At 43.1% G+C, this 26,505-nt stretch overlaps 1 protein-coding gene across 2 annotated transcripts in view; it reads left to right on the top strand.

Moving 5' to 3' along the window:
• Nucleotides 1-26,505, top strand: part of RB1 (RB transcriptional corepressor 1) — a 133,894-nt gene that overhangs the window by 29,728 nt on the left and 77,661 nt on the right. Inside the window, exons 3-11 of one of the 2 annotated variants that reach the window (XM_059729033.1) lie at nt 4,554-4,669; nt 7,228-7,362; nt 9,973-10,011; nt 10,651-10,718; nt 13,240-13,350; nt 14,293-14,441; nt 15,201-15,278; nt 18,592-18,701; nt 19,734-19,814. In XM_059729033.1, the coding sequence (XP_059585016.1) occupies nt 4,554-4,669; nt 7,228-7,362; nt 9,973-10,011; nt 10,651-10,718; nt 13,240-13,350; nt 14,293-14,441; nt 15,201-15,278; nt 18,592-18,701; nt 19,734-19,814 (887 nt within the window). The remainder of the gene's footprint in view (nt 1-4,553; nt 4,670-7,227; nt 7,363-9,972; nt 10,012-10,650; nt 10,719-13,239; nt 13,351-14,292; nt 14,442-15,200; nt 15,279-18,591; nt 18,702-19,733; nt 19,815-26,505) is intronic. The other variant, XM_059729058.1, reaches the window with a different exon arrangement.

Raw genomic sequence — 26,505 nt, forward strand, 5'->3', positions numbered from 1 at the left:
AATTTTTATTTTTAAGCATTTATTTAGAGTTTTTTTATCCATTTAACATTTTCGGTATTGTGCGTAATGAGGGGGACTGTGTTCATTTTTTATGAATTTAAATGTTCAGGATTGCGTGAAATTAGGAGCCTGGGAGGCAGACAGTTTAGTAATGACATGACAGTTAAAAGCTTTATAAAATCACCAGAAAGTATCCATAAAAAGTATCCGTAAATCAGTATATCCTACCTGCTTTAAAAGCTTTATAAAATCACCAGAAAGTATCCATAAAAAGTATCCGTAAATCAGTATATCCTACCTGCTTTAAATCATTCTGTTTCTTCATCAGGAAAGATCTGGGTGGGCAGGGTCCAGAAGAGGAGGGCAGTGGCACTCCCAGAGTCTGGGAATTTGGGGAGAGGTGGTGGTCCCCACCTTAGCTGGCCTGGCCTGGACCCTGCTGGCACTGGGCTGGAGCCTTGAATATTCTTCCCCCTTCCCCACTCTGGGCTTTGAGTAGCAGTTTATTTAAGCATGTTGTTATCTCCCTCCAGCCTGCTTCCTCCACCTATGAAGGAACAGCTGATTGATAAATTGCAGAGTCATTAGGCCAGAACCAGCAGCCAATTGCTTAATTGATGAGTCATTAGGCTGCCCATTGTTTCTCTTTAACCTCTCTGGGCTCTCTCCCTCCTTGTCTCTCTTTCCCCACTGTCTAGTAACAGGGGTAGGAGTTCCCTGTTACAGTCCCCTTTTTATAAATTTTTATTATTACTGATTATTATTCCCAATTTATTATTACCATAGTCTGTGAGTGTGAGGTATAATTGATGTTTTAGCTATAATAATCGAATACTGCCAAGCCTAGTCATAACTGTCTCCATGCTTCCCTTCTGGCACAGAAATCAGTTTCCCTGCTCAAGGGACATAGTGCCAATTCTGGAGGGCTAATTTTTTTGGGAAATGTGTATATGAGTAAATATGGTATTAAATTAGTAGGATTTTAGGAAAATTCTGTTATTGTAGAATGAAATTTCATGCATAGTAAATAAGGTTTAATTGAGGTGTTCTTTGCAACAGGTCAATTTTACATTTCTTTTTGAAATTTGTATTGTTGAATAATAGACACCACTTCTTATATACCTGCTAGATGCCAGATTACCTTATAGCAGTTTATTCAAGGATGGCAGATAATTTCTGCTATAGTCATACATGGCTCTGTTGATGCAGTCCAGCAGGCTCTGGGTCCTGGGTCAGAGGAAGATTCATAGCACAACCTGGTGGGACCTGGGCTGAGCCCTTTCAGCTGAAAGACTCCGTATAGACCACTAATGGTGTATAAGGCACCTCAACCCCAGCTAGTTATCAAGCCTGCTGACAGACATGGGGAAAAAAAACCCCAAAATGTGCTTTACTAGAAGTAGCACATTAGCTCGACCTAGCTCTCCAGCGTCTATGGATCGGATGCATCAGTGTGGCTTTTTGGTGCTTTTGTCTAAAAATTGATTCAGTCAGCTGTTACGTAAAAGCACCACTGAAGTGCCCGATCTATGCAGATGTTGGCCAGCTAACACAATGCCTCTACTGGGCACATTCTGGGCTCGACTCGGGAGCACCCCAAGTTTAAAGAAAAGTGTAGGGGGGGGTGTTACATCTGTAAGTAGCCCAAATGTCCATGGTACTGTCTGGAAATACAGTTCAGGCTCTTCCACTCTGTCAGCATTAGTGCACACTGTACAGAGAACCTTTATTCCAGTCACTCTGATGTCTGACTTGGTTGTGCAGATGATCTGGTGCTGACTTTCTTGGTACTTAGTGGCTACATGTCTGGAGTCATCCTTCTTTTTCATATCTGCTGCCAGGCATGTTTCTGTCATGTTAGTGATATGCTAATAATATGGTATTATTCAGCTTTCCTGCTTATGCTGTGGATGGAATTTGTGAGTTCTTTGAGACACCAGTTATCATGGGTGACTGGTGCCTCCTGGCTCTCTGGTTCTGGGGTGGCACCAGTGGCTGATTGCCAGCAGGGAGGGGGGTCCCCCAGCGGCTGATTGCCAACCCCAGAACTGCTGGCAGCAAGCTAGAAGTGCCACTGGTGCTTCTCTAGGGGGCACCAGTTGGCGCTCCTCACTCCCTGGCCAGCAAGGGCCAATTTTAGGAGCGGGGGCACGTGTCCCCACTATGCTCCCCCTATGCATTGCCTATGCCAGGTATGGTACTGCCTCTATCATAAGACATTAAATTCATTTTTTTTCCCCCCCCCAACTAAACATAGCTTGTCCACCACGGTTATGAGCCACACTGGCCTAATAAGGAATCCAGAGATCACTCTCAAAATAACAGATCTTGTGGTTCTTTATGTTCACTCTCACGTCCCTCTTGTATAACATATGAACAAGACTTTACTGGGCTTATTGAGATAATCAGCCAAGTAGGAAATATTCTTCTGCTGCCCCATAGAATTATGTTACTCTTTGTATAAAACCATGTAGGTCTTCTGGAGAGGACCCTTGTTTACAGTCTGTCTGTACTAGCCAGATCATGAAGTGAAGAGGAATACTTTCAGGAAACAGATAATAATACATTTCAGCAGCATTTTTTTTTTCTGCTTGTCTAATTGTGTAGTTAACCTTTCTATTCCTAGCCAAGTAGATGAGACCACTTACACTGCATGATGTGCGGGCCGGGAGCGGTCTGAGGCCTCGGGGGCGTGCAGCGGGCTGTGGCCAGCAGCCCTGGCACGCGGGTCGGGGAATGCAGGCCGGCGGACTAGAATTAGGCACGGACGCTTAGCGGTTGATTAAAGATTATTTTACTTAAACCAAAGATGGTCACGGTGCAGGCAGGAAAACTTGCTTGAGTTGCGGTTACAGACAGAAAAGAAGAGAAGCGGACAAGAGTTCCTTCCACACGAACCTCTAGCCCAATCCAGTTGAAGGCTCTAAACACACGAGCCCGTCGTGTCAACCGAAGAAAACAACTCGGAGAGAGAGCTCTAGATGCACTCACACGAAGTTTGCTAGGCTCCGTGGAACTTGCGCGCAGGGAAGGGGTTCGTCGAAGGATCGTTCGGCGACGGGGAAAGGCCAGAGGTTGATCAGACCCCTATAGCCTTCTCAAGGTACACGCTGGGTCCGATAGGCTCCGCAGCGCTTAGAGATCTTCACTAGATGTGAAGTCCTCCTCCTCCAGATGGTTGTGGAGTCCTCCAACTTGGGCGGAAACCGCTCAAGCCTCTTATACGGCTAGCAAGCCAGTCGCTAGCCGCCACGTGGAAAAAATTTAGAACTGGCCAATAGTGGGACACAAATTTGCATGCGGGTGGCAGGAACTCCTTTGCACCATGCATTTCTCTTTGCAACTAAGAAATGCACCCTGCAAAGAAAGCTCCGAGTGGCGGGAAATAATTTAGCAGTGCCGAAGCGCGCGCACACAAAATCACACCCTTGGGTTGTGACACATGACAGAACTTCCATGCAAACAAAGTGTTATACATTACGTGATATTTTGCTTTCTTACATGCCAGATCGGTTTATCAAGTCGTAATCCTAATCTCTTTCCTTAATCTTTTCATGGAGTTCTCTCGCAAGACATTAAAACAGGTTGTTAACACCCTTATATAATTTTAAGGAGTGGTGGAAGAGCCCTTAAAATTCAGGGTCAGGTGCTTCCCACATTTTACTTGTCCTAAGGCAGAAAAAGGTTGGCCTCTTACTCAACCATGTGGACAATACATTTCTAAAACTAATTATTAAAGGGTATGTACCTATTCTTTTCTTTGCTAAAGGTCATATACACCTTGCTTGTACCTTATTCCTGCCATCTACTGGTAAGGGGTAAGACACATTTCTATTATCTAATGTTTAATTGCTACCACATTTTATGAGATGAAGGAAAGTAGTTCAACTCCATTAGCTTAAATGAGGTCTGGGTTTGCAAAAAAAAAAAAAAAGAAGGGACCTTTCTTAATCTTCCCTTACTACTTTTTTAGTCCCCCTCTTCCTTTATGAACACCTTTCCCCTCCAAAATAGATCTCTCTGTCCTTATTTCTCAGACTTCATGGATTTGGATTATTCTTTTCTAAAGTGTTGAGTCAAATTCTCAATCCATCTGCAACTCGATGTACATTCTACCCCAACTTGAATCATAGAGGTTTTATGTGCGTTAGAGCAAATCTTGGCTTTGTTTTAGTGCTTTTGGCTAGGACTAACTGGTCTAGTTCCTAAAGATATTACATTAATTTATCAAGTCTTCAAATTTGTTGTATTAATATGTCTTTATGCAAAACAGCAAAAATTATCATTAACTATTGTTGCAGTGAAAAAGATCACTGACATTTTGAAGCTATTTTAAAATTTACAGAGAAAATAAAGCTTGTATTGCAGGAATGCGTATTTGAATGGATTTTTCTATGCAAGATAAAATTACTATTTGTAATATGCTTTGACTTGCCAAATAACTGGAAATCATAAGTGACTGTTTCTAGCTTTTTGTTCAGGTAGACAGATTTATGTTCTTTCATCTGGTAATTCATAAAGTTAAGTGAAAGTTATCTTTTCTCTTCTTCTAGGAGGCCTACATCAAAAAGAAGAAGGAGATATGGGGAATCTGTATCTTTATTGCATCAGTTGACCTGGATGAGATAACATTCACTTTTACAGAGCTTCTGAAAAGTATAGGTCTAAGGTATGTTTTACTGTGAAAATTGTGAGATGCCAGTAATCAAATAATCAGGCCGTTTCTCTACTCTGAGAATACCATGCTTTTTTGTTTGTCAGTTTGGACCTACAAATTTATTTTGTAGACTTGAAGTCCACTGTAGAGGAAGTTTTACCACTTTATTCCAGGGATAAATTGCACTTCACAACTTCTAGTTCTCCTTTTGTTAATTATGGCAGTATTCATAATTTTGGTCCTGACTGCCTCTCTAGTAGCTGAGGCATTGGTACTAATTTCCTTTGCAGTAAAACAGTATGCAGCACTGTAGTATGTTGGTGGATCCTGTATCACTGCCGTGGTTAGGAAGACTTGGGGGAGCTTTTACATAGCCTTGCTCTACAGGAAGAGACTGTCAGACAGGATCTGACCATAAGTCAGATTCTGCCTGTAGAGCCCTGCCATCTGGTCTCTGCAGCTGCCCTGTGGTCTGAGCAGACCCACAAGGGGCATGGTATGAGTCAGACCAGCCCCACAAGCAAGGCATGGGATGTATTCTGTATACAGCATCCACCCACATATATACAGCATCTGCCCCCACCTCACCAGGGCTGGGCATCTGGGTCCCAGACTGGCTGGAGCAGGCAACATCTGTTATGGTACAGGAGGAAGGGATGATCTGTGACCTGATCAAGTCTCCTTGTTGAGTCTTCATGTCTGGTATGGGTGACACTACTGTGACCAATCTCCCCAGTTTGCTGGTCTGGTAATCATGATAGGACTCTCTCTTCCTTAGTGGGGACGCATTCCTTGGTCCTCATTTCCACCAGCATAACAAAAAACCCTATGTACTCATCCTCCCTTTGGGCAGTTTGATTGAAGTCAGAAATCCCGAAGCAGAACTGGTCAGTGAGATTTGGAAGAGATGTGGATTTCATAGGATACCAGGTGGGATGTTTCCTTTGACTTCCTTGTATTACCTTGCCCTACTGACCTCTGAGGATGTTCACCACCAGGAAGTTGGTATCCTCTGCCTCTTGGTCCTTCACTCTTTGCGGAGAAGCTCAGCCTTTATAGAAATTTCTGCTCCGTTGGCAATTGCTATAGAGGCAGGAAGTGAAAAGAAGAAAGAAACCATGTTTGTCAACACTTTAGTAGGTGGGATAAAATCTTTCAGGAAAAAAACTAAGGTCTCTGTGGCATTTTCTGACATAGGCTGACTTATATTTACTCAGCATTTATCCAAGGTTGCATATATATATTTGAAACCACTTCCAAGTGTAATAGGCTTGGAAACATTTACAAAATATAGTGTTTCAGCTATCAGACAGACAGACATACAGCCCTGGTCATGTCCCACAGCTGGAGTGCTTCACAGTATCTGTGGCTGTACGCAGTGGCATGCTCTCTAGCCAGGGAGTACAGCAGGGGGCTGCAACAAACTGCAGTTCTGCTCCCTGGTCCTCTCCAGAGCCCCCATCTCAAGGGGCTGTTTCTGCTCTCTCACCAACTCCACAGAAATAGTGGGAGGAGTGGGGTGGGATGCAGATACAAATGACTACTTCTGTGCAGCTCTGTCCCTTCTTCTGGAGTTACCCCCTTTCCCACACTGGATCCAATAGAACAGAATTTGCAAGATAGGCAAAGATTTGGGTTTTTGAGAACTGGAATCTTGGCTCTGGGTGGGAGGGGTTTTTAGGTGTCTCCTAGCTTTGGTGTGGGGGCGTTCTGGGAGCTCAGAAACAACAGTGGCAGGAGAGCATCCAGGAACAGTCTGCCCTGCTCTCGCTTCTACTTTCTCTGTTTTTGGAGGGCTGGGTGTAGAATGGAGGACAGTGGGGTGTTGAAGGACCTGTACAGCATACAAACATGAAAAGTGAATTGCTTCTAAAATAGTCACTCTGTACAGCATACAAACATAAGTGAATTGCTTCTAAAATAGTACCTCATTTCAGCAGGTACTATTTTGGAGCACTTTGCCTATTTATAGAGTACTGCAAAGTTGTTTGAAAGTTTTCAGATGTGACATCTGTCTGCACCCCAAGTGTGTATCTTATGCAGTCACAACTTGTTACAGTTGATGCCAGTTTGGGGAGTACTGTCTTTCAGTCACTGTTCAAGCAAAACTAATACCCAACTCGAAGCTTGTCATCAACTGTGTGCTAGTCATCACGAATGCAGTCTGTGAACACTCACTTGGAACAGATACCCTGTGGTAATTGAAGATTTTTAAAATGTATTCTCCACACAGGTTCCATAACCTGCTCTCCCCCCCCTTGTTAATGTGAAGTCTTGCTCCTGTGGCTTCTTGTATTGAAAAGGAAATGGAGATTTCCACAGAAATGCAGTTAAACTTACTCTGCTCATTTTGCCATTTGTTTGCAGTGTCTTTAATGTACCTGCATCGCGTACAGTCCCAGTGGGATGCTGTTAGCCAAAAGAAATGTGTTCTTCAGTACTGGGACATGTTGGTAACAAGAGAATGTAATTCTATAAAGCTACTTTTGTAGTATTACAGTTACTCTCTAGACTTTTACCTTTTTTTTCTTTAAAAAAAAAATACTCTTTGTCATTCTTCCTCCTTGCAGTGCATGTACATTTTTTCAGTTGTTGAAGCAAATGGATAGGAACATGGATACCATAAGCACTAATGTTGATAGTACTGTATCACGACTACAGAAGAAATATGAAGTATTACTTGCGCTATATCGCAAGTTTGAAAGGTAATGTGCATTTTTCTCCTTTAATTTGAATTGATGCATTCTTTGGTAGTCCACATTTATTTATTTAAATTTCTAAAATACAGATACTTGAAGTGACCATCTTAAATTCTGAATATACATAAAAACTAGGAAGTATCAGCTGACTGAGCACTTAACACTTATTCAGACATTCATAATTCATATTCACCCCTTAAATATTACGGTATGTTACTTGATAACCCCATTGTGGTTGCTGTTTTGTTTTTTTTTAATTGCTATGGCAAATAGGTCCATAGCCTGTTGTGCTAGGCCATTCACATCTCTCTCTCTCTCCAGTAACCAAAGAGATATTGTAGGTTTCCTCCATTTAATCTTTTTCTGCTTTTCCCTGCATTTATTTCTCCTTTCCCTTCTATTTTACTGTTCCTTCCTCTCTCCTTCAAATTTTATTGCATCCACATTCAAGTTTGAGGAACCTGTAACAGACTTTGTACAAAAATAGCACACACAAAACAGCATTCCAAATATGTGAGAAAAATGTTGAGTTATGAGCATGTCTGTAAAACAAATAAACCCTGGGCTTCAGATTTGGAGAATCTGTGTCCTAGGAGTCAAGGGGACTAATGGAGAATAGTTTGCTATCATCTCTCATGTCTGAGGGTGAGCAGTTTTGAATGTCTTGCCTGATCATGCATACAGGAGTGCGATATGAGGAGACAGCAGGGTTGTGCAACCCAGATCAACTAGGTGAGGACACCCTCCCACCCTTCTGCATCTCCCCCCCCCCCCGCACAAGTGCAGTAGACTAGAGTTTTCTGTGCATCCCTTAACAAATGATGAAAAAAATAGTGATATATCTTAAGGGATGATTCAGCACAGTTGATAATTCTTCAGAGATAAGGGGGGGAGGGTGTTTGAGTGTAATTGGGCAGGAGTGAGCTCTCAAGATTTGTGACGTGCTGATGTGCGTGTGCTTCATTGCTATTACTTCAGCACCTCTTGTAATGCTTAGTTTCTTGTTTAACTACATTCAGGGAAGTTCTTTCTGTAAAGTAGCTCTCCATGGCTATGTAAAAGTATTCAGCATGGATGGGAGAGTTTCATAAGGCTCATGGGATTATCAGTTTTGTTTCACAGTCCCAAAGTATTTTACAGCTGTACAATTTTGCACCATTATATTTTTGTGGCAGTACATTCAGAACTGTCAGAGGGCCTAGATATCTTATTCATTAACCCTTCATGTGAGTGACATTGATTATAGTCAGCTGTCACAACCCAGATGCTGAAGTAGTGACGTGAAGGTAGAGGTACTAATTAACCATAAGCATTTTCTATCCTAATACATGCTTTTGAAGATGGTAGCCATGAAGTTCAGATATGAAGTGGCTGCATACAGAGTGATTTCCAGCTCCTGTTTGTTCTGTCTTGTACCAGTCATGTTTCTGCTCCTGCTAGCATTTCTATATATTCAGAAACTATTCTTTTTTTTAGTTGCTTAGCAGCAGGCCTGTTTTTTCCCCTGCCGCATTGACACTCAGCCATGTTAAGGAGCACAGTGTGTTTAGTCTTCTTACTTCCTTAAATAGGCAACAGTGTCAATTCATTCTTTATTCTTGAAATCTAACCCAGTTAATCATAGTATTTTGGGTTGTAGGGATCTCAGTAATGTTTTTAGAATCCTGAATCCCTGGCTTGTCCTGAAAGTCTTAATATTATTTGTACCTACTATAGCTCTTTGTGGACTATATAGCCATCACTCTCTTACTTGGGTCCACATCTTTTAAATATGCATTCTTTCCTAATCTTACTCTTTAATAGGTGGCATTTGTCCCTACTTTTTGGGTTTTTTGTGTGTTATTTTTTCAGGGGCGGGGTAGGGAGGTGTTCACATGGCATTGCAAAAGAAGGGACTGTCAAACAAATTACAAAATGTTTAGGACAGTGTAGTCAATTTAAGGTTCTCAGAAAATGAGTCTAGCTTAAATGCTATGACTTTAAATCTTGTCGTCTTGATTTCTGGACCTTAGCCTTTAGTTTACACTTCAGCTACATTTAAAGTTGTCCATTCTTCAACCAGGACTTTTTTTTTTAACTCCAGTCTGACATTCTCATAATCACTGGACTCAACATGCCTGCGATTCCTTCTTTCTTCCTAAAGAAGGAACATCAGATACTGAGAGACATACAGTAAAATGAGGTGGCATTAGTGAAGCAGGGAAGGCTTTGAGACCGCTTTAAGATACTGTGTCACATAGTAGTGAATTATGGTGCTACAGTCTTTGCTGTATCTTTACAAGCCACTGAGAGATGTGAATCCTGGGGTTTTGGGGAGAGAAAAACCATTACAATTTATTTACACCTAGTTTAAATTTCTTTATTACATAAATGTAAGCATTCAAACAGTAACAGCTTTTTGTAACTCAGCTGTAGTTAAAAGCAGTTGTTGAGTCTGACATTAGTTGTGATTCTCAAAAGGGAGGTAAACAGTGGTTTCTGTGAATAGTGGACATTTTGAGAGACAGCAAGTGTTTCTGATTAGCTGATCCAAAGGATGCTACACAATTAAAAAAAAAATTATATACCTTTTAGGAGTCAGTTCAATGTTGTTTTTTGTTTTTGTTTTTTTTTTAGGATTTGTGGACTTATTTATGTGGCACAGCCTAATAATCAGTAAGCTTGACTTTCTTGATTACATAAAATATAAAACTATACCTAAAAATTAAGATTTAAAATCTGTTTTAGTGTTTTATTTGTCTGACTGTTAAGACTGGATCTGTTGGTGTTACTAGTAAGTATATTATGGTTAATAAATATGCTTGGTCAGGTGTTTTGTGCTCCCTGAATGACTTCACCTTGATATGGAGGGAACAAACATTTGAAGGATAGACTTTACAGTCCTAGCATCACATAAAGAATGAGAAGATGCTGGCACAACTGCCAAAGCGAGCTATTCAATAAATACTGTAACTGGTGAATAGAGTCTGAGTCAAAAATGTGAGTGAGAGAGTTGCTTGAACAATTGAATACATTGCTGCATTCACTTTCTTTGTATAATGTAAGTAACACGTATACTTTCTTGAAAAGGAAAAAAAAAAGTATCTAATCTTTCCATTTTGAAATTTGTTGTTTTAATTTCATGACGAATGCATTGAGATTATCAATATACTTTTTAAAATATCTAAGGAAACAATGCTTGTTGCCCTAAATGAATACAGTCATGGACCTAAGTAAACTCTGTGGACTAGGTTCAAAATTGAAGAACTGTTATTGTGAAATGTTCACTACCTCGTTTCTGTGGTTGATTTACAGAATTTCTGATGAACTCAATTCCATGTTAGTTCAAAAGATTTCTTGGATCACTTTTTTGTTGGCTAAAGGTAAGTTATGATTATTATTGAATTCATGGTTTCATTGGAGTAAATTTATGGATTTCAGTTTTATATCTCCAATATAAGAAACATTCTGGTTACAGATATCATAATGAGATCCCATAATCTTCTGTAGTTCTATAGTCATGTAGAAGTTTGCCACCTCTTCTGCAATTTTGCTGAACTTTGTCTGGCATTGGGGATTGCAAAATGTTGTTGTAGTACTCAGGATGTTTCTTGTTATCTAGAAAGCTCCTGTTCTGTAATTTGGTCTTATCTTCTTGGTAGGAAGTTGGCAAGAAGTTGGCAGCATTTATATTTCAGGCATCCTGGAAGGTTCCCTTTAGGAATGGTTTGGGCTTTTGTTAAGGATAAGTGACAAAAGCCATATTGTTATAATTGTATGGTCTTATAAGGCTTCACTAGAACAGAAGTGCTCAACCTCTGTCCTGTGGCACTGTCATCCAGCCTGTGGGGCTTCCCATGGGTCAGAAATTTGGCAGTGGAAGCAGATGGGACCAGGTAGGGGCAGTCTGAGTCCCAAGGCTTAATCCTGGGAGGGGTAGGAGAAGTCCTGGCACATGGGGCAGGGTGATGTTGTGCTCCATGGTCTAATCTGGCTCACCGATGGCTTGATCCAGCCCACAGACTGACTCTGCCCCCTGGTCTGTGGGGTAGAAGGTTGAGCACCACTGATCTGGTAAGGAATTCATCAAAAAATTTACTAGCACTAGTCCAACCTGCATCAATAAGAGACCAAATGGAGACAGTGCTCTTGTGTCTTCTGGTATGTTTACAGATGTATCAATTGAGCCTACTTAGGAGCAACTGAACCAGTGAAAATTCTTTGTTAAAATTCTCTAGCATAAAATACATGAAATTTGATGGGTTCTTTAGCTCTACCCCCTTATTGAATTAAAGCAATGAGAAAGAGCTAGTACTCTTCTAGCATATGCCTTAATAGATATTTAGGCCAGGTTTTTGCAGCTTACAGCTGTGGAGCCACTGGAGCTGGTTGGCTCTACTTCCTAGCTGTGGTCTGACATGGGCCAGGTAGTTTTGGCAATGCATCTGCAGTAAGGGAATTTTCTTGCACTTGTGCTGGGGCCAGACAGCTGGGAGCACAGCATTGTCACTTCCTCCTGTTCCCTGGATGCAGCATGTGTGCAGTTTCAAGCCTGTAGGGCCCTGCACCAGGGCTCAGGCTGCTACAAACAGCATCTGTACTGCTGCCACTTCCCCCCACCTTGGCTGCAGTATGGGAGCAGCTTCCAGCTGGTGGGGAGGTGCTCTGGGGCTGGGCAGTTTCCAGCTGCCTGTGCTGCAGTCATGGGGAAGAAGGGGAATAGGGAGAAGCTACAGCAGCATCACAGTCTGCAGATACCTGGTCCCAGTGCAGCTTCCCACCAGCTGGAAGCTGCACCTCTGCCATAGCTGAGTGGTGGGAAGGGGCCGAAAAATGTGGCAGTGCTTACACGTGCAGTTCCCAGCTGCCTGCCCCCCATATGCGTCAGGGGGAAAGCCCGCTTGCTGCTGATGCACCACCAAACTCATCCATCCCCATTGGATGAAAACCGGGTTGTTCCACATCATGGCTTGAAAAAGTTGCTAGCCCCTGATGTAGGCCAAAAAGAAGACTGAAGGTGGATGGCATCAGTCAGTGTGAAGCTGGGGAAGAGCCTCAGGTATACTTCTCCTAGTTTTGGTGGCAAGTAACATTGGCACTAAATGAAAATTACTGTAGCTTATTCAAGTACTTCTAATTCTTGTATTTCTGTAATCTCTAAGTAAATCACCTGTTACACACAGACCATTCTTGAGTAAAGCCATGCTCCCCTCTCTGCCATATGGCAACACTTGCATTGAATTTATCTTTATTGTACACTAGTTTATTTATGCATTTTGAAACCTTAACAACTTTCACAAAATATAAGTATATACCATAAAAAATGCCATTTGCTGGCTCGGACCATAGGGCTATCTAGCTCAGGATCTTGTCTCTCACAGTGAGAGATTGGATGCTGAGGGAAGTGTGGACAGGGTATGTCCAGAATTTTTCGCCCCCTTGTTCTCTCCTATTGCAGCTTTCAGTGTTCAGAGGCTAGGAAAATCCTGACTTTGAGGCTGCATCCCTATCTACCACTTTCAGTACCTACTGAAGGACTTTTTCTCCAAGAATATCCAATCCCCTCTTGAATTAGGTTAAGTTGTCATGCTTCACACCATTTTGTGGCAATGAGTTCCATAAGTTAATTGCTGGAGGTGCCCACATTGCCATATTTGGACCTGTGTGGGGAGTCCCACAGGTTAGATGACAGTTTGCATGCTGGATCACTCTGGTGCTTGGGGCCTAGTGGTGGCCCAAAGATTGAGCCCTACTGGTTTAAATGCATCAAACTTCAAAGATGTTCACAATTTAGGGGATGTTTTTTAGAATCCAGTCATAGGGGTTTTTAAATTAAATATTTAAGTCCTTCTTCTGTCTATCTAAAACTCCTAGCATTGGCTCAAAGCTTTTTACATTTTTCAGGAAAAGTGTTACAGATGGAAGATGACCTGGTGATCTCTTTCCAGTTATTGCTGTGTGTTCTCGATTATTTTATCAAACTTGCACCACCAGCATTGCTCAAGGAACCATACAGTAAGGGTTTTAATCTTTGTGTTCATAACCTTGACTCATTTCTGAGCTTTAATCTAAATTCCTGGTAGGGCTTTAATAGTATCCACAATGAATATAGTAAATCTTTCTAAGTATGTTAGGATAGAATAGTTGTATTTAAATTTTGATTAGATTAATTGAATGGAGCAGTTTGTGACCAAAGTCTTTAAGCGCTCATTTATCCGTATTCCTGTTTTAATGTTACCAGGGGCATATCTTAAAAAGCGGGGAGCATTGAACAGGCATTCCCACAGTTTGAGGGGACCTGATCCTGCACAGGAATTTCTGGTTTATGTAGGACCAGTCACCTCACGCTCCGGGATATCATGTTGTTTGTTGTCCAACAGTATCAATGTGTGATGTGTTTGTTTCACCCACTGAGTTGGATCAGTTGTGCTGGGACATCTCAGCATAGGTGATCCACTTCATTTGGTGACATCTGTTTCTACTCCAACTGCAGTACTGTTCCATTGCACTCAAGTCCTGAAAAACTGTTAATGGATTAATGTTTGTAACATGCCTTCATGTTAGCTTTAAGATTAGAGTCACTAAAAGCATCAAGGATGAGGAAGACCCACCCATCTTTTTCTGTTACCAGTTTTTCAAGGGTTCAAGCAAGGCAGAATTTTAGCTGAGGCCCTTGAGTGCAGCTTACGTGGCTTAGAGGTGAAATAAAATTTAGGATAAGTTGTTCAAAGATTTATTTAGGCTTTTATTGTATTAATGTGGATTCTGTATGATGTAGCACCCTTTTTGTGACAAGTGGGTTTTTTATTATTGTAATTCTGCAAGGTGAAATTTTTAGGTACTCTTCTTTAAAAGGTTTTTAAAATGCACCATAGTTGTTTGGTGTACTTTCTTTCTGTTTGCATTGTTAAAAAAAATCTGCTTTTAATTCTTTGGTAATTCTAACTGTCCTTACAGAATCTGCTGTGAATACAGTATCTATTAATGGCTCAACTCGAACTCCAAGGCGAGGTCAGAATAGGAGCACACGTACATCAAAGCAAACTGATACAGATACAAAAGTTATTGAAGTCCTTTGTAAGGAACACGATTGTAATTTAGATGAGGTAACACTTTTGCTTTTTAAAGGGTACAGTCTTAGATAATGTTATAACCAGATCTAATATTATATTTAATATCAGCTAAAAGTAGCTTAAACAAAAGTTAGAGGTACTTTTAAATGAGAGGTTATCATCATCTATTTAAATTTTAGTGCTGGAGGCGGTGTGCCATTCCCAATCTTCTTCTTTATTCAACACCTTCTTCCTTTGTGATATTACAGTAGTGGCCTTTGAGGTATATACTGATCAAAGCATGTAAGAAAGAGGTGATTATGAATATCTCCAGTCTGTTTTGAGCAGAAGCCTTGGTGGTAAGGCTTGTAATGGTGCCATTATTTCTTTCATAGTTCAGAAAGCTCTATATACCTGCACATCTAATTTAGTAATTCAAACATTTTAGTGGTCTAGACAAGTTCATACATTTTTCTCTAAAATAAACAGTTAAGTAGTAGTCCTGGTGCAAGCTGTTTCTACCGCTCCCAGGGAGTGTGTCACAGACTGAATCAGGAATCCATCCCTCATGGAAATATGTAGTAGAATCTGTCAATCCAGGATTGGCTTTCAGCCACCTTTGGACTGACAGATACAACAATCATGAAAGACCGTCATCCTCAACAGCGAGGGATTGCCAATGATAAAGATGATGATGTCATGATAACTTAAGAATGACTCCTCACTGTCAGCCCTGCTTTAATATGTTTAACAACAGTGTCTGTTTTGGTAACATTGTACATTAGTAATATTATACCTCTCTACTTTTTCCAGGTCAAAAATGTATATTTCACAAGCTTCATTCCATTCTTGAATTCTGTTGGTATTGTAGCTTCAAATGGACTCCCAGAGGTAATTTAGAGTAATTTAAGACAGTTAAACAAATACTCTGCACTTCTGAAAACCTTAAACATTTAGCTTGAATATCCTTTATGTGCCAAAATTCTAGTGTCATCTTTAGTAGATATCTAACAAAACAGGCTCTTTAAAAGAAAATGGGATTTCCAAGACACTTGATAGATTTTCCTCCCCTCTCCCCTTACTCCTCCCTCCTCCTTAACATCATGGGAGGCTTTCTTAACATGATGTCTTAACATACTCTCTTAAATCATAGAACAGTTTTCTTGTGAGACAGCTTTTGAATTTTCAACATCTGCCTTTTTCAGGTGTGTTCTTTTTTTGGATAGTTTAGGAGTAGTAAATCTTTCAAATGTGCAGGAGTTTAGAATAGAGGAGACTTAGCTTTTCTTCAAGCCCTATGATTCTATGGAATATATTTCTCTGAATAAAATGTTACATAAACTTCCCAGGAATTGCATTCATTACTCTTGTGAAAACAAAATACAGTCAGGGTTAAACGAAGATGTGCACCTCTCATTGCAGTGAGGTATGAATTACTGCAAATGAAAAAGTCACAAAATCAAGTGTTCCACCTGTAAAATAAGAAAATAAATGCCTTCTCAAATTAAATTTAACCAAATGTAGGAATTTTAGCTTTTTCGCTATAGTAAAAATATCCTAAAGATTTAGATGATGTTTTACAGACAATAAAGCTATAGCCCAGGGGTGTCCAAACTTTTTGAATGTGGGGCTGGATCACAAACTTTCTATCACCCAGTGGGGCCGGTGAGCCATATTCAAAGACATCACAGGAAGTGGTATTATATCAGGAAGTGATATCACGTGACCTTTGACACCAGTGAAGTTGCAGGGGTTGATATGGTGCTGGTTGACATGGCATGCATGCCTGAGTTGACATGGTGCTGCAGGAGCCACTTGGCTACAGCTGGGTTGACCTGGTGCTGGAGAAGCCACGGGGCCAGGCCAGGGTTAACTTGGGGCCTGCCCGGCCTGCCCGTGCTATGCCCGGGTTGGCATGGTGCTGCAGGACCCGCCTGGGCAGAACCAGGTTGGCACTGGCCAGGAAAACCAGCATGCAGCTGAAGCCGGCTTCCCATGTGCTGCTGGGGATGGGAGGAGGCCAGCCAGGTCTGCACCGGCCAGCAGAAGCAACAATGGAGCCATGTGCCGCTCGGGACTGACTGGTGCAGGCTTGTCCGATCCTGAGCGGCACACGGCTCTACCGCTGCTTCTGGTGGTCGGTGCAGACCTGGCTGGGCTCCTCCCGTCCCCAGCAGCACATGAGAAGTGGCTCCCTTGGGGCCTCGCGCGCGGGTGGCTGGGTCTGGAGAGCCTCAGTGCCTGGGGGGAGACTGGCTGGGGGAGCAGGCGCTGTCTTGCTGTGGGGCAGGGCAGGGCAGCAGGGCTGGCTTGAAGCAGGTGGGTGAGGAGGAGGCAGGTGCGGGCCGGCAGTGCCAGTGTCTGCTGCTTGGCCTCCCACGCGGGGCCGCTCACCTGGGCCCCGTGGGGCTAAGAAGCTCCCCTCCCCTCGCTGCCGGCTGGGGCCCGCGGGCTGGCGCTGCCCACCCTGCCGTGGCTCTGCACTGCTGCTGCCACTGCTGCGGCTCCGCGCTCCGCGATCCACGCTAATGCCGCTGCGCTCAGCACTGCTGCTGCCGCGGTTCCACACTCCGTGCTGCTGCTGCAGCTCCGCGCACCTCAGCAGCGGCTCCACGCTCTGCAGTGGCAGCGCTGCCGCCATGGTGGGCCAGATAAAATGGCTTGGCGGGCCACATGGCGGTCTGCAGGCCGTATGTTGGACAAGCCTGCTATAGCCTGTTGTATCCTTGCAGAGCTCTTTTCACTTCAGATCTTTGTAAGGAGGCTGCAGAAAAAGTTGATATCTACTGAAGCAAAGTGAACCTAAATCTGTGTTTAAAATGCATAAAGGTTTCCAGTATTCAAGCAACTGTGAATTTTATTTAGGCATTTAACATGACCAAAAAAAATTCCCCAAATATAAGACCTGTCACAGGCAGCTGTTGTTGTTCTCCTGCATGTTAAAGCGGGTACAGTCTTGATGATCTTTAACAATTGGTTCCAAACCAGGAAGAATCAACCTTTTCAGCTCCCTTGGTTAGAGGCAAAGCAAGCAGAATACATAGTTTCTAACTGTGAGATCAGTAAGGCCTCCCTACCAGTACAACACAGTTTAACGACTGCTGCTCCTACATAAACCTCACATAGAAACCTATATCAAAACCACCGCTTGAAAATTGTCATCTCCTGAAATTTGTGGGTGGGAATTGAAGAACCAGGGCCCTAGCATTCTTTTCCTTGAAATAAGTAATTCAAGAGATGTCCCAGAACAATACAACTATAAACAATTATAGGCAGTGGTCAAATGTAGTCTACGTTTAAAAAAAAAAAAAAATCTTTTGTTACATCTGAACTATGTTCAGTCTTTAGTTATGGTCAGCACAACAGGATCTAGCAGCATGGATCATTTTGTTTTTACTTTATGGAACTGAACTTTTTTCATTTAACATTTGTTTTAATTTTCTTTTTAAAAGGAAGAAAAACTTCCTGTACCTTTAAATTGCATTTATACTGTCCACCTTGCTGCATTTGACATTCATTGTTTATGCTGAATGTGGGAGTTACAGGTAAACTGAAACAAATATTGCTGCCGTTTTCAATTGAAGACCTGTGGGCTAAAGCAGCAGCAACAGTGTAGTTTGTAAGGGCTGTTCCTTTTGTAGTGGAAGGATTCCTCTTAAAAAAAAAAAAACAAAAAAAAAACCCGAACCCAAACTATGCGAGTTTTTGGAAACTTGTGCAAAAGGTCACATTTTGAACAAATTACAAACATGTATGGAAAGAAAGATATGTAATAGAACTCAGATTTTTTTTCATTATTTTGAGTAAACCTGTTAAGAGATGGCATCATAACTCCACTTAGGACAGAAACAAATGATAATTGTGGCTCCAGGACACCTGTACAGTTTTCTGATTTTTTTCATTGGCTGGAGCTATTTTAACCTTAGCTGCAATTTAGAGTAATCTGTCTGTTATGCTATCTGGGGATTACCAGAGTACTGCAGCACTCAGGCATACTTCCTGCTACAGGAGGTATAAAAGAGGGTATTCTAGGCAAGAGGATGTATTGCTCGTGAAACACGGGTGCTTTGTGATCCTAGAGTAGTTTGTTAGGAACATTATAAATTATGTTATAATGCAGAAACAAACCTTTCTCCCCTACAACAGGATCACAGTGGTGTCCATTTATTTATCCTGTAATAAAGCTTTTCAATATCTTTTTGAGGTTGAGACTCTCTCAAGGCAATATGAAGAGGTTTACCTGAAAAACAAAGACATAGATGCAAGATTATTTCTGGACCATGATGAAACTCTACAGCCTGATCACATAGATGGGTAAAAATGTTTATGAATTTCTATTCTTTTTTTGTTTTTGTTTTTTAATTTCCATATTACAGCAGAAAAAATAAAACCTCTCCTGAGCTCCTTTTTTTTCCTTCCACATGGGAAAAATAAGGTCCTTCTGGTGTGAAAATCCCTATGCTTTTAAACATCATCTTTTAAGGTATGTTAACGTACTTTTAAACATTACTCTCTTACTCTTTGAGTGCCAAGTGGAATTTAGAAATGAGTTAACACATACTAGCTAACAATCCCATTCATTGTATTAATTCAGGGGTGTCAAAGATATGGCCTGTGGAGCTGTATCATCTGGCCCCTGGTACTCCCTGTGGGTCTCAGTTGACCCATATGTAGCATGAGGTGCATACTGGATAGCTCTGCATGCAGTGCCTGCTCCAAGATCATGCTGCATGTGTTGCCCACTCCAGTCGCTTGGGAATTGTCCATCCACTTCATCCCAGATCTAGTGCAAGTCCCAGAACAGGTGCCACAATATGTGTGGTGCATGCTCCGGTTGCTCCGGGATGTACACTGGATCCAGCATGGAACATGCACCGAATGTAGGTGCCACATGCATTGTGGTCTTATGCTGGCCCCTCTGGGATGCTTGTGGTATGTAATGCCAGCTCTGGGATGTGCTGGATCTGACACGTGAAGTCAGTCTGTGGGCCCCATCTGGTCCAGGTACATATAGACACCTGGATGTAAAGCAAAAATTAAGAAATTGAGGTAAGAGAATTTTTAGTGCACTCAAAATTTAAAATGACTTTCTTTGTCCTTGTCTGGGCTAGGAAAATGTAGTAGCGGACTAAAAATGGACTAAAAATCAATAGAATAAAGCTAGGACAAACTCTTAATATAGCTGCATATGAAGAAAATGAATGAGAGCTGCTGGATATGGAACATTTATGAAAATCTGTCCCATAGCTTTTTTTTCTGTTGCTTTAATATGCCTATTTAGAAAACATGGGATTTGCTATATTGAAACTCCAGTACTTCATTGTGTTTTATTTTTCCTATCTGTAGTTGCTTACAGTTGGAGAGAACACCAAGGAAAAGTAACCCAGATGAAGAGTTCAATCTCATACTTCCACAGACTCCAGTTCGGTATGAAGCATTAAAAAAATATGTATTTTATCTGAATTTTTAAAAAATTCTTCAGCTCCAAAGGGTAGGTAGTGTTGTTTTAGAGTAGTATTAGTTAGCTGTGTTAGATGCATTTTTATAGACTAACTGGATGCATCTCTGTTTCAGTCCATCTCAACTATGCCTTTGGTTTTAAAGTAATATCGCTTCTAAAACCAAAGGTCCTAATCTGGGTGACAGTGGGTACATCTACACAAGATGCTTTAATGTGCATAAGACTAATGTGCAGTTAAGCATAACTGTCTACATGTGTGCAGCAATTACCATGCAGCAGATTAGTCTAATGCCTATGTTCTAGTACCTGTAAATACAGGTACTAGAAATCAGCACATTAAAGTAATGCAGCAAAGTGCATTACTGGTAGATGCTGACCAGGAGCAAATTGCTGCCAGTCAGTTTAGGCAGCAGGAATCCACAGGGGGCAGGAAGACCTGCCCTGTTTCAACAGGATGCTGCCTCCCAGCCACATGGAGATTGGCCCCTGTTCTCCACATGGCTGGGAGGCAGCTTTCCAGCAGCTGGGACAGCTCTCCCCTACCTTGGGGAGATCAGGGCTAGTCTCTGTACTCCCTGCCAGCCTGAGGCTGGCACCTAGGGAAGCCAGGAGCTCTCCCTGGCTGCTGCAGGGGAGTAGGGCAGGAGCAGCTCCCATGGGGAGAAAATTTGCTCCCAGTGGGCATACGTTGAGATGTGTGGGGTCCCAGTTTAATGCACCTGAATTTTCTGTGCAGAAAATCCAGGTGCATTAATTGCACATGTAGATGCACCCAGTATGTAGACAGCATCCAGCATACTTCTGATGTGTAAAAACCAAAACTTCCCATGTAAATGTACTGTTTGTTATTCTTATGTGTATAAAGAGTACTGTAACTAGGGTTTATATATTTTTTTGCCTTCTGTAGGACAAGCACCTCACATGCACCTTGAAATTCTCTATGTACCTTAGTGCTCTTACATGCTCCCTGTGTGTTGTTACCCCATGTCTTACCATCTCAGAAGCCCCTTACAATTCCCTCACCTTCTTCATGCTTGGGGTGCTATGTATTCCACCAGTCACTTTAACCTCAGTGTTTTCCATTTTACTGTGTCAGTAGCTGTTTCACTTATTCCTACTTCCTGTCTGGCCAGGGGTTCTGCATGCCCCATTCTCCTTTCATGCTAGAGCATTTCCCATTTTTTTTTCCCCTCCTTGTACCTGCTTGGCTTCGTGCAGCAGTTCCCTGACCTCCTTAGAGCATGCACCCGGGGTCAGCCACAAAGACTGATCCAGTAACCTTAATGCTGCGCACATTCTCCCTGAGGGGAACCCTGCCGCTCGTCTGCCACGACTTGGATCTCCCATTCAGGGGTGGGGCTCCTTCTGGTTGCTCCTCACAGGTTGGGCATCACTCTGAGTGAGTATTCTTGGGGCTCTGCCTCCCCTACACCCCAACCATGTGCCGGCCTCTCGGGACAGCCAGTTGATGGTCAGCCAGCCTGCCCTTCAGTGTTGCCTCCCGGGTCCTCCCCGTTTACCAGGCTCCAGGTGTTCTTGCCCCCCTAGATGCCTTCAGGCCATAGGACAGTCACTGATGGTGTGCCAGGCCCTCTTTGCTGCGCCGCCGTCCTTGATGCTGCTCCGGCTTGCTCGATCTTATGAACGTCGCTCTTGGCCCTTCTTGTCCTAGGGCTCAGGGAAAATCAAAGAAAAGGGAACAACTAACTTAAACTAACTCAGCCAGCCCCACTCACGGCTCGGGTACCTGTGGTCCATTGATGCAGTCCTCCCCGGACCAGCTCTTCAGCGTCCAGGGTCGCATTCCTTTAATCATCTTTGGACCCTGCCGATGGGTCCCTCCTCAGCTCCTCTCTCCCTGGCCTCTGCCGGGCTTGCCCAGCTCAGGGGATGACTGCAGCCAGTTCCCTGCACTGTCCCCACAGCTGTTTCCCCTCTACTGGCTTTTATTTCTGCCACATGGCATTTTCATAGAATCATAGAAGTAGGGTCGGAAGGGACCTTTTAGATCTTCAGGTCCGACCCCCTGCCTGGGCAGGAAGAAAACTGGGCTCAAGTGACCCCAGCCAGGTAGGTATCAAGCCGCTTCTTAAAGACCCCCAGGGTAGGAGCCAGCACCACTTCCCTTGGAAGTCGGTTCCAGATCCTAGCCGCCCTGACTGTGAAGTAGTTCCTACGGATGTCTAATCTAAACCTACTCTCCAACAACTTGTGGCCATTATTCCTTGTTATCCCAGGGGCGCTAGGGGAAACAAGTCTCTCCCAACCCCTTCTGGTCCCCCCTAGTGAGTTTATAGACGGTCACCAGGTCCCCCCTCAGCCTTCTCTTGTGAAGACTGAACAGGTTCAGGTCCTCATTGTCAGTCTCTCATTGTAGGGTCTGCCCTGCTGTCCCCGGATCATGCGGGTGGCCCTCCTCTGGACCCTCTCAATGTTGTCCACATCCCTCTTGAAGTGGGGTGCCCAGAACTGGACACAGTACTCTAGCTGCGGCCTGACCAGTGTCGCGTAGAGGGGGAGGATCACCTCCTTGGACCTACTTGAGATGGACCTGTGGATACACGATAAGATCCGGTGAGCCCTGCTGACTGTGACCTTGCATTGTTGGCTCATGTTCATCTTGGAGTCAGTGATGACTCCAAGATCCCTTTCTGCCTCCGTGCTCTTAAGAAGGGAGTTTCCCATTTTATAAGTGTGCTGCTGGTTACTACTGCCCAAGTTCAGCACCCTGCACTTGTCAGTATTGAAACGCATCCTGTTTTTGTTAGCCCACCCCTGCAACCTATCCAGGTCTTTCTGCAGTCTTTCCCTCCCTGCTAACGTGCCCACCTCACCCCAAATTTTGGTATCATCAGCAAATTTGAACAGGTTGCTTTTCACCCCGTCGTCCAAATAGCTGATAAAGAAATTGAACAGTGCGGTCCCAAGGACCGAGCCCTGGGGGACTCCACTGCCCACTTCCCCCCAGGTCGAATATGACCCTTCCACCACCACCCTCTGAGTACAACCCTTCAGCCAATTCTGAATCCATCTGACCATGTAGACATCGATGCCACAGTCACCTAGTTTTTTAATGAGGATGGAGTGGTTGACAGTGTCAAAGGCCTTGCTGAAGTCCAGAAAGACTACATCAACGGCGACACCTGCATCCATTGCTTTTGTGACCTGATCATAAAAGGCAATCAGGTTGGTCTGACATGACCTGCCCCTAATGAAACTGTGCTGGTTGCCCTTGAGCATCATTCCCGATGCCGGCCCATCACAGATGTGCTCCTTGATGATCTTCTCAAAGAGTTTCCCCAGGATTGAGGTAAGACTGACGGGCCTATAGTTGCCCGGGTCCTCCCTCCTCCCTTTTTTAAAGATGGGGACCACATTGGCTATCTTCCAATCATCTGGCACCTGGCCCAAGTACCATGAGCGCTCGTAAAGCTGTGCCAAGGGCCCTGCAATAACTCCTATGACGTCATCTCGCACATAATTTCCTATGACCTCATCTTCTCACACCGTTCCCAGCCACAGATAAAAGCGGCTGATGAATCACGCGGGTGTCCTGTTTGGGCGTGGCTTGTCAGGCCTGCCTGTTTCTGGAATGGGTAAGCAAGCCATGGTTTCAGGGCTTTTTCCTTTTCTGTGTTCGTAGGTTGTTACTGCCCTGGTCCCCACCACAGGAGGGGTTTCCCGGTCTTTTCCTTTTGTTCCCCTGGGATACCCCTCTACACTCTCTTCCTAACATTTTCTTTTTATTTGGGAGCTGAGTCATTTAGGATGCTAACGTATTCAGCTCTTTTAAGGAGGAACAGAGATGATAGAAGTATATCGTTAACTAGAATGCACTAATAGATGGCACCAACAGATACTTCAATTTGAAGACAGAGAAATGCTTTTCACCAGAATTGGGAGCATTTTGTCCAGTGATGTCCAGAGCATTCCTGGACATTTTAGAATTGATTGGATGTATCTTTTAAGTTTTGCACAGGCACAAAATTTGAGTGAGGGTCCTCATAAGTTTTGTCAATAAAATGCTTTCTTCTGTGCTTGCTGTGCAAAGATTTTTTTTGACTTTACAATAGCAAAAACTCTAGTACTTCATTTGTCACTTCTGTTTTCCCATACAAAGTTGGGAAAAGTATGACAAAATTTTACAAACTCTGTGAAAACTAAAACATAAGAATAATGGAAAAAACGTAACTGTGAACCCTCTAGGTTTACATATCCACAAAAAAATTTATGGCACAATAAAAGCACAATGCCTGTATAAAGTGATACGTTTTTATGCGTACTACTCAAATCCTTTTACCCTCAGAAATTAATATAAAATGGGCAGGCGTAGCAGTCTACATTTTCATGTTGTTCTACCAAATTTAAACTACAGCACTTGACAGAGAGAAAGCAGTTCTGGGGACTAAAATGGATGGGCAGAATCTGAACTACCAATCTTTGCCCTCCCTTTTTAGACTACCAGCAGGGATGCCAGCTGAGGCTGTCAAACCTGAATAACTTTTCCACTGGAATTTGAACTGACACTAGCAACTCATTTTGCATGAACCACCAAAATGCCACTAGGTGGCAGTAAACAAATAGTGACCTAGAGCTGAAAGATTATACATGATTTAAGCCTACCTAATGCTGTTTATGGTTTATGTCTTTTCACAGCATTTCATTAAGTGAGCCTGGGCTCACAAAAGTTTGTTATATATACATTATATATAAAAGTCTGTTGAATATGCTTCCCTGTGTGCGTGTGTGTAAAATTTGATTTAGCTTATAAGGTACAAATCTACCCTTTCTTATTCTGAAAACACCATGTTTAATTCTTAATTTGCTATAAATTCCCTCATTTGGTAATGCAATGTGGGCCTGACCCAAAGAACATAGAAGAACATGGAAGCCCCGCCAATGGCTTGAGGGAGATTTTGGGTCATGCCCTTTGAGTAGTGCTTTGAAACATTGTTTCTGTACAAGAAACCTGGGTTTTGAGGCCTGTTCTCATTGCTTTACAAAAGTCTTCTTAGAAATCCTGTTACCAGAAGTTTTAAAAAAGGCAATGCCAGACCAATTCTTTTTCATTTCCTGTTTCATAAACAACAGTGAAGCTATAGATTTCTAGGACCTTGATCTATGCCTGGCAAACTTAGAAAAGCATTTACAAGTGTGTGGCGGGGGTGCTGTGGGCAGGAATTGCGGAGGAGAACGGGACAATTCAGTTAACTTTTTAGATTTTACTTCATGAATAGTCATATTACATTGCTAGTTTCTATAACTCATGTAAGTAAAGAACAAATCTTAGTGTTAGTAATTAACATTTCTTAAACATGTATATAGTATAACAGCTGTAAAAATTAGATGCATAGTCTTAGATCATAATTTATTTGACCTTTCTGATGCATCATAAATCAGAAGATTGTCCATATTCAAACGTCTGCTTAAACTAGTCTAAGTTAACAGGCTTACATCACGCCACTTTTACCGCATGATCTTTTTTCCCCCCACAGAACACTCACCATAACTGTTTAGTTGTGGTAACAGTGATATCCTACTATGTTTTAATATATTTAAGAAAAGATAAAATGATGTTATTTCGGAACTCTGTCACTTCTGAAAAATATAATGTGAAAGTACAACCTGTTGAAATTGTTAAACTGCTTTTCATATGTTGGATAAACTGACAAGTCAATACGTTGTCCTACCTTAAAAAAAATAGCCAGCCTTACAGCTATGTGTACAACCTTATGATGCATAAAAGAATAGAAGCTGCATAAAGACCTTTTTTAAAAATATGGAGTAGTTCAGAAAACTTGCACTTCACTCACCCTAGAATTAATTCCTGAAGGCAATAGGCCCTCAATTTATGTGCACATGCCTATGATGATGATAAAGCAGTATAATATAGTAGCACCACTATATGGACAACTGCAGTTGATCAGACACTAGCTCACAAATAAGCACTTGTCCTGTTGAAAGAATATTTTTTTAACAACCAAAAAAAGAAGTAATAGTTCCACTAGCCTTCCTGGTAAGTACATGCCTTTTGAAAGCAGTCCTCGTTCAGTCATCTTGAACTGGTGACCTCTCTGAAAGGTTCCCTGTAAGGTGCATGCGTGCGCAGCTGAGCATAACTAAAAGTGCGGCCATGCACAGCCTTTTCAAGGCCATGCACCAGGAGAGGCTGGAGCCGGAGCCTGAGCCTGGCATGGGCTCCACTGGCTCCAGGGAAGTGCTCTGCTCCCCTGCATCAGGGCTGGGGAGTAGAGCGCTTCCCTGGAGCCGGCGGAGCCCGCTCCAACCGCTCGCCCCAGCCTCCATCCCTGCCTTGCCTCACCTCAGGGAAGAGCCGCTGCCTACCCCAAATGAGGCTCCACTGGCTCCGGGACACTGCTCCGCTCCCTGGCATGGCCTCCAGGGACATGTCCCGCAGTGTCCCGGAGCCGGCAGAGCCTCAGTTGGGCAGGCAGCGGGTCCTCCCTGAGGTGAGGAAAAGCAGGGATGGAGGCTGGGGTGGGCAGCTGGCCAGGCTCTGGCTCCAGCCCCTGGTCCCTGTCCCTTGACCCCAGCCACCGCCTCCTGGCTTCAGCCCCTGGCCCTCAGCTCCAGCCCCCTTCGGTAAGTGTCCCACACTGGACCGAGGCGGCATGCTCACGGACCACTGCTCCTTAG

Source organism: Alligator mississippiensis, chromosome 1 (assembly GCF_030867095.1).
Source record: "Alligator mississippiensis isolate rAllMis1 chromosome 1, rAllMis1, whole genome shotgun sequence".
Lineage (NCBI taxonomy): Eukaryota > Metazoa > Chordata > Crocodylia > Alligatoridae > Alligator > Alligator mississippiensis.